The sequence below is a fragment of the Heliangelus exortis genome, chromosome 3 (assembly GCF_036169615.1).
Source record: "Heliangelus exortis chromosome 3, bHelExo1.hap1, whole genome shotgun sequence".
In the NCBI taxonomy this organism is placed as follows: domain Eukaryota; kingdom Metazoa; phylum Chordata; class Aves; order Apodiformes; family Trochilidae; genus Heliangelus; species Heliangelus exortis.
Genome location: NC_092424.1, coordinates 2,115,294 through 2,123,349, shown reverse-complemented (window position 1 = coordinate 2,123,349; position 8,056 = coordinate 2,115,294). Strand labels below are relative to the sequence as shown.

General features: G+C 49.1%; 1 protein-coding gene across 1 annotated transcript; it reads right to left on the bottom strand.

The window, feature by feature from the left end:
- Positions 1-404: 404 nt before the first annotated feature.
- LOC139793925 (sulfotransferase 6B1-like) lies at positions 405-6,298 on the bottom strand. Its single transcript, XM_071738882.1, has 7 exons — positions 6,008-6,298; positions 4,953-5,098; positions 4,308-4,397; positions 2,807-2,933; positions 2,269-2,363; positions 1,546-1,702; positions 405-710 (listed from the first exon to the last, which is right to left on the bottom strand). The coding sequence occupies exons 1-7, from the start codon at positions 6,207-6,209 to the stop codon at positions 580-582; spliced, it is 948 nt and encodes a 315-aa protein (XP_071594983.1). The 5' UTR covers positions 6,210-6,298; the 3' UTR covers positions 405-579.
- Positions 6,299-8,056: the final 1,758 nt, after the last annotated feature.

Here is an 8,056-nt window from a genome sequence, read left to right as displayed (position 1 = left end):
TCAGCACACTCAAGATGAACCTCTCCATAATTTTTCCAGGCACTGAGGGCAAGCTGACAGGACAAGAGGGCACAAGAGGTCTCAAGTTGTGCCAGGGGAGAGTTAGGTTGGACATTAGAAAGAATTTCTTTACGGAGAGGGTGCTCAGCCATTGGAATGGGCTGCCCAGGGAAGGGGTGGATTCTCCATCCCTGGAGATGTTTCAAAAGAGCCTGGATGTGGCACTCAGTGCCATGGGCTGGGAACCACGGGGGGAGTGGAGCAAGGGTTGGACTTGATGAGCTCTGAGGTCCCTTCCAACCCAGCCAATTCTAGGATTCTATGACAGTTCTGTAGTTCCCCAGATCCTCCTTCCAGCCCTTCTTGTAGGAGGTGCAGTCCCAGAGGGATGAAAGGCATTCACCTGAGGCACACACACATTTTATTCTGCTGCATAAAGCACAGCACATGCTGAAGAATTACTACCTGAATGCTTGGAGGCACCGGGTAGATGTCTGAGGGGTTTTCCTCTTTTCTCATGGGGAGGAACTTGGGGACTGTCCACCTTTGGAGCACAATTTGCTGCTCATCTGTTTAATTTCAGGCCTTGCAGTACACATCATATTTCATCATTGCTGCCAGCTTTGTTCCTCCAAGGCATTCTTCAAATTTTCGGTCCATTTCTTCATTCTGAGCTTTTGAGAACAATTCTCTCCAGCTCCCAACAACCCCTGTGTACAAGTAGTACCAAAACCAGAAGTCAGCAGCTCCTGAGAGAATAATTCTTGGGCAGCAATGTGACAGAATCATTGCCCACAGGAGGTGGGAAGGATCTGCTTTATGCCAACCCATGCCCCTGGCAATCAGAAACCAAAAAGATTCTTGATGCCATGGGGAGCAACTGGGCTGTCAGACTCTGACCCTGGCCCCAGGTCTATTGAGGAACCATCTCTGAGGCAACCCATCAATTCAGGGGAACCATATAGAAAGTATTCCTCAGTTCTCACTGAGGAAAGAAGATGCCTGAGGCCAGCAGAGCAATGAGCAACACATTCTCCTGAGGTTCAAGAGACTCTTGTCCCATTAGCACACCTCCTCCCAGAGGAGACTCTCATGAAGTGAGATGTGCAGCCTGGATTCAGGATCAGCCTCATTACCTGAGCCCGGGCAACAGCCACACCAAAACCCCCCACAAAAGGTAAAATTAACAATCCAGCCCAAGCAAATTAGGTGCATAATTGTTGGCATAACCTACAGCAGTGTTGGCCCCCACCTCCACACCTCACTTCCTAACTCACCCGGGCTGCATCAGGGTAATAAAGCAACATGGGAGCAATGATTGAGGACCTTAAGCCTGGCACTCTGGCACATTTCTCACAAACAGCCCCCAAATCCTGTCAGCAGCAGCAGCTTGTTGTACAGCACGCCACAGGAGACAACTCATCCACACTTGTCCTTCCCAGCCAGCCCAGTGAGTTCCTAAGTGTGGAAGTTTACTCAGAACTCCTTCTGGAGCTGTGGCTCAGAAGGTAGAGTGAATTTACAGGGAATTTTGCAGTGATTTACCTTTCCGAAAGAGGATGTCCCCAAACTTTCCATGGGTTTCGTGGGACTTCTCTTTCATAGCTTGGAAACTGGTCTTCTTAGCAATTCTGGAAAAATCTTCTTCGGAGAGAGAGAATCCAAAGAAGGCAGCAATCTTTTTCATTCCCAATACCTGGTCCTGGCCAAAGGAACAGATGACAGAAGTGAAACCAAAGGACACTGTGGGATGGAATCAGCCACAGCAGACGAGGCTGACTCCCACAGTGTCACCAATGAACCCGAAGGGGTCTAAAAGAAAAGGAAGCCACACGTGGTGGCCACAGCCTCAAGGCTTTTTCTTCTCCCCCCAAAAAAACATAAAGGGCAATAAGGTCTCCCCTCAGCTTTCCTTTCTCCAGACTGAACAACCCCAGTTCCCTCAGATGCTTCTCATCTGAGTTTTCCTCCGGCCCCTTGCCCAGCTTGGTTGCCCTTCTCTCAGCCCCTCAATGTCCTTCTTGTAGTGAGAGGCCCAGAACTGAACACAGGACTTGAGATGCTGCCCCACCAGTGACACATGAGCAGGCAGTCAGTCCTCCTCCTAACCCCCACAGGCCTCCCCCAACACAAGGGTAGCTCAGAGGGGCACACACTCCAAAAGGGGGGGACAGGCTTGCCCCAAGAGTCTCCTCAACCCCACATCCACACATATCAGGAGGGGCGCAGAGTGCACTCATCAAGGAAGAGCTGGGTGAGATGCCAGACCTCTTGGAGTTCCTCGTAGCTGATCAGCATGATGTTCTCATGGTCACTGTGTTTGTTCCATTCCACTGTGTGGTCAAAGTAGGATCCCCAGGTTACTGTCAACAAAGAAGACACAGCTGTGTAGGGAATTTCCCAAAACTGTCCATTTACCAGCTCAGAGCAATCAGAGCAGACAGCCCACAGAGGTGGCACCAGGATGGTGAAGTGGTCACCACCTCAACATGTCTGATAATTTGGCTGAGGTCACCCAGCTCTGACCACCAGGTTGCACTGAAGCACAAGCTCCATTTTGGGAAAAAAATACCCAAACCCCCCCCCCCAAAAAAAAAAACCAGGGCAATGCTTTCTCATTTCTCTCTCTGTTCTGAATGGGGTGGAGGAGAAGCTCTGATTCTCTGGTACTCCCCCCATTTCTGCCACAACATGGGCACATCTGCCTGGCCTGGTAAGGTATGGTGGAGGAGGATTCCCATGCTCAGGGTCCTGCGTGTGCCCCTCAGGGAAGGGGGAATGCCAGAGGGGATGCAGGGGAAAGTACATTTCCCATTCATGAAGGCTGCAAAGTATTCATCCCAGGAGGAGAAGGAGGGCAGCAGGGGCATCTTGTTGTAGAAGTGGTAATAGGACACAGCTGTGTCTTTGGGGTTCCGAACCAGCACAAGGATCTAGGGGAAGAAAACACATAATTTGGTTCTGGTTAGGGGACTGACCAAAATGCCACCTTCTCAACACATCACATGGAATCACAGAGGATGGAAAAGACCTTTCAGATGGTGGAATCCAACCGTTAACCTCAGGCTGCCAAGTCCACCACTAAACCACACCCTTAAGTCTGCACATCTTTTAAATACTTCCCGGGATGGTGACTTAACCACTTCCCTGGGCAGCCTGTCCTTGATAACACTTTAGGTAAAGATATATTTCCTAATGCCTAATCTAAACCTCACTTGCTGCAACTTGAGACCCTTCCCTCTCACCCTGTCACTTGTTACCTGGCAAAAGGAGGTCAGCCCCCACCTCACCACAACCTCCTTTCAGGTAACTGTAGAGGGCAATAAGGTCTCCCCTCAGCTCTCCTTTCTCCAGACTGAACAACCCCAGTTCCCTCAGTTGCTTCTCGTAAGAGTTTTGCTCCAGCCCCTTGCCCAGCTTGGTTGCCCTTCTCTCAGCCCCTCAATGTCCTTCTCGTAGTGAGAGGCCCAGAACTGAACACAGGACTTGAGATGCTGCCCCACCAGTGACAAGTGCAGGGTGACAGTCACCTCCCTAGTCCTGTGGGCCACGCTATTCCTGGTACAAGCCAGGATGCTGCTGGTCTTCTTGGCCACTTCATATTCCACTGGGCAGCTTTCCAGCCACTCTTCCCCAAGCCTGTTGTGCTGCATGGAGTTGTTGTGACCCAAGTGCAGAACCTCAGCCCAGTGATCCAGCCTCTCCAGATCCCTCTGCAGAGCCTTCCTCCCCTCAAGCAGATCATCCCCCTGGCCCAACTTGGTGTCATCTGCCAAGTTCCTTGCCCAGTAACACCCACCAGCCCATCCAGTGCTGGTCTAATTCCTTTTCCTGAGCAAGAAATCAGAATTTTGGTAGGCCAGGCTACCTGCTGCTGATGTGAGCTTCAAACTGGAATCAAAAAACTTTAGAGTGATGCCCAGGGAAATGAGCTCACGGGGTGGGTGGGTACCCTTGCTTCTCTCTGCAGAAATTCCCATTAAAGACCATCCTATCCCCAGCCTGTGGTGGGCTTTCCACAGATGCTGTCCTCTGGGAGGCAATTTGAAAGCAAACAACTGCTTGACTTGCTCAGTTTTCTGACACAAACCTTGAAGCATCTTTCTGAAGGGGATCTGAAGGGGCAGTGACACCCAGCAACAACCTCACTGATAGGAACCTCTTGAGTCAGCAAAGCTGCTGCTGGGAGATGTTTGTTCCCTGCCTCAGCACACACAACTCTTGCCTCTTTCAACACACCTCACAGTCAGAGGGAAGGTAATTGAGGTGGAAAAGTCTTTGCAGTGTGATGGAAAGAGAAGACTTACCTTAGCCTTGCTTTGGAAAAAGGACGGGGGCAGGAGATGAGGTGGCAGATGGGTTACTATGATTCTCCTGGAAGGCAGTCTCTTCATCCTCTTTCAAGCAAGTGGGAAGAAACGTGACAGGAGAGAAGTAGCTAATTCAGTGACATGTGCCTTTTCCGGAATTGTGAGTAGTAAGAATAGGATTTTATCCCCTGGGATGCAGTGGTGCTGTAGGCTCCTGCCAGCCACTGCCTCAGAGCCCCACACCACAGGAGCTGTGCCTGAGCACAGGACACCCCAGAGAAAGCAAACTCTTACTGACCAAACCCACCAGGGCCAGCTGTGCCACCCCCTGGGGCTTCCCAGCACACTCTGTGCCCAAGGCCCTTGTGTTGGGACACTGAGGACAGTGCCATGTTCTGGGTGTTCATGTCAGGGCTGCAGCCTGAACATGAGTCTCCTTCCCTGGAGACATTCAGAGCCCACCTGGATGTGTCCCTGTGTCACCTGCTGGAGGTGGCCCTGCTCTGGCAGGGGGCTTAGACTAGATGGTCCTTTTGAGGTCCCTTCCAACCCCTCACTTTCTATGATTCTTTGATTCCAGGCTCTCTGGGAGCTCTGAGCTCAGCAAGAAGAGCAGTACCAATATTTGCAGTCTCTGCCCACCTCGTACATCCCAGGATCTCCAAATTCCAGACGTACAGATAACTCCAGCTTCTTTTCAGCATCCATTCTCTCTTTCATTTCTTCTTCTGTATACCTGGCATCTGCTGATTCCAACTCCCTCAGCATTTGGTCAAGCCAGTTGGTTCCTGAAAGGACAGTGACATCAGCAGCACATCCATTCAACTCCACTTTTTCAGGGCATCCTCTCAGCCAGGCTGACATAACAACCAAAGCAGCAGACTGACAAGGTCCTGTCACCATCTTTGCAGCAGGCTTAGCTTGTTCTTGGCCTCTGCAACCTGGAAAAACTGGTGTGTGAGGGACTGGGCCTGGAGAGCCAAGTCTCAGTTAACATCTTTCCTGTACTAGCAAGAGTGCTCAGAATATCAAGGGATCAATCAAACCTTAATTTGAAGGCCAGGCCCTCCCCCATTTTTGAGCAGGAGGTTGTGGACTCGAGCACAGATCCTATGAGGAGAGGCTGAGGGAGCTGGGGGTGTTGAGGCTGGAGAAGAGGAGGCTCAGGGGAGACCTCATCACTCTCTCCAACTCCCTGAAAGGAGGTTGGAGCCAGCGGGGGGGTTGGGCTCTTTTCCCAGGCAACTCTCAGCAAGACAAGAGGGCACAAGAGGTCTCAAGTTGTGCCAGGGGAGGTTTAGGTTGGACATTAGAAAGAATTTCTTTCTGGAGAGGGTGCTCAGCCATTGGAATGGGCTGCCCAGGGAAGGGGTGGATTCTCCATCCCTGGAGATATTTCAAAAGAGCCTGGATGTGGCACTCAGTGCCATGGGCTGGGAACTGCAGCGGGAGTGGATCAAGGGTTGGACTTGATGAGCTCTGAGGTCCCTTCCAACCCAGCCAGTTCTAGGATTCTGTGATTAACTGACTTCCAGAGATGCCACACAACTTAAATTCATCATCCTCTGCAGTCTCATGTCACCATCAGTTATTCTCAGTTATTACTGCTGTGGTAGACAATGGCACAAGCTTCTGGACTGCAGCATTGTGGTCTCCAGAAAACAAAACAAAACAAAACACCAAAAAACCCCACTCACCTGTTTTAGGATAGCCTGCTAGAATCACATCATCACTCCTGGCTTCAAAGGATTTCAGAGCTTCCAGAGTTTCTGGGCTGCTAAGTGTAGCAGGGTATAGAACACCTCTGTAGGAAAAAAGCATGTCTGCTGGGGGCATCGTTTCCCCCTGTGCAAGAGCCTTATCCACTGTTTCAATGGCTCTTTCTCTATTTCTGCTCATGTTTGTATCCCTGGGGAATTCTTTTCACACCCAAAGCTCCAAGCTGTCTTCCCCCAGTGCAGAAGAACTCTGTGCAGCAGAGTTAATCCAAGGGGGTGTTCACTGAGGAATCAAGGTACAAGTCACTGATTAACCCTGCATTTTGTTGACTCCTTTGAAAACCACACAGGAGTGGAGACTAAATTGTTATTGGTATTCTGACACATGCTTTTCAGAAGATAAGGAGAGAGGTAGCTATCTCCACAGCTCATCACAACAAACATGAAATAAAAGGCCTTTCAGTATTCATTTCTTTCTTCCATGCCCTTGAACACAGCCTGGGGCTCATTCACCACCCAGGTACCAAACCCAGAGAGAGCTCCACCCTGCCATGCACCACAGCCTTGTCTCTTCATAAATAAATGTCAGACACTTGGTAAACCCACACACAGACTTTGTTAAATATGAGTAAAATCAAAAGCACATCTGTAAGACCCAAAAGATTACTTAGTTACCTACAAAGAATCATTTTCAGTTATTTTTCTGGTCTTCCAAGACACAGAACCATCAAAATACAACAATTTATAGGAAGTATTTTCTTTACCTGTACTATTTTACTCAAAACCTGGAGGCATCATCTATATATATTCCTTGCCAGCTTTGTTATTCAGATTCCTGAATAACATGTTTACTCTGAGTTGCAAATGAAAATATCTTCCCATTTGCCAATACTAAGGAATAAGTGCATCATGAAATGAGAATTTTTTTTCCTCTTGCCTCCAGAGCCCTCTACCTGAAGGAGGAGCCTTCCAGCCAGCTCCTGGGGGAGCCAGATTACTAGAATATGAAATTTAACAACCTGGCACCTGAGCTCCGGGGGAGAGAGGTGCATCTGCACCCTTTAAACCTTTCATGGAATTGGCTGGGTTGGAAGGGACCTCAGAGCTCATCAAGTCCAACCCTTGCTCCACTCCCCCCGTGGTTCCCAGCCCATGGTACTGAGTGCCACATCCAGGCTCTTTTGAAATATCTCCAGGGATGGAGAATCCACCCCTTCCCTGGGCAGCCCATTCCAATGGCTGAGCACCCTCTCCAGAAAGAAATTCTTTCTAATGTCCAACCTAACCCTCTAAAACTCTGTGAAAATTCTAAATGCTATTACTTAATATAACATTACATACTCCAGAGTATACTCCATCATTTAATACAAACCTACTTATTACCCATCAGGTGATTCCACTCACCAAGAAAGCAAACTAAATTCACCAGATTTGGGGTATCCTGCCAAAATGACATCGTCACTCCTGGCTTCCAGGGACTCCGTGGCTTGGAATCCCTCAGGACTGCATCAAGTAACAGGGCAGAGAATCCCCTTTTAAGAAAAAAAGCAGCTTGTCCTGATCTATTTTTCAAGCAGCAGCCAACCTATCACCCATCACACCAGTAAATTTTTCCCTGGGTCTCTCCATTTTTTTTTTTTTTCTTTTTCTCCCTCAGGCTCAGGCTCTGGCACACAGGGGGGGAAAGGCTTGGCAGAAAGGGAGCTCCAGGTGACCTTTGAAAAGGGAGCTGGCTTGGGGTTTTTTTATCACCCTGACAGCAATAACACACAGCTCCTCCTGAAGGAAACATGCAGCTCAAGAGACCTTTAGCCACTTGAGCATGTGGAAATCAATAGAAGCTGAACAAACAAGAGCACAAAGAAAATGCCCCACACTCTAGGAAAAATTCTCACTTCTAAATAGCATGCCAAAAAAAAAAAAAAAATTACTGGGTTGTCATTACAACCCAGTTTATAACCAAAATACATCAAAATAGAGTGACGTGAATGGCAGGCTGGGTTTCAATGACATGCTCACATTCCTCAC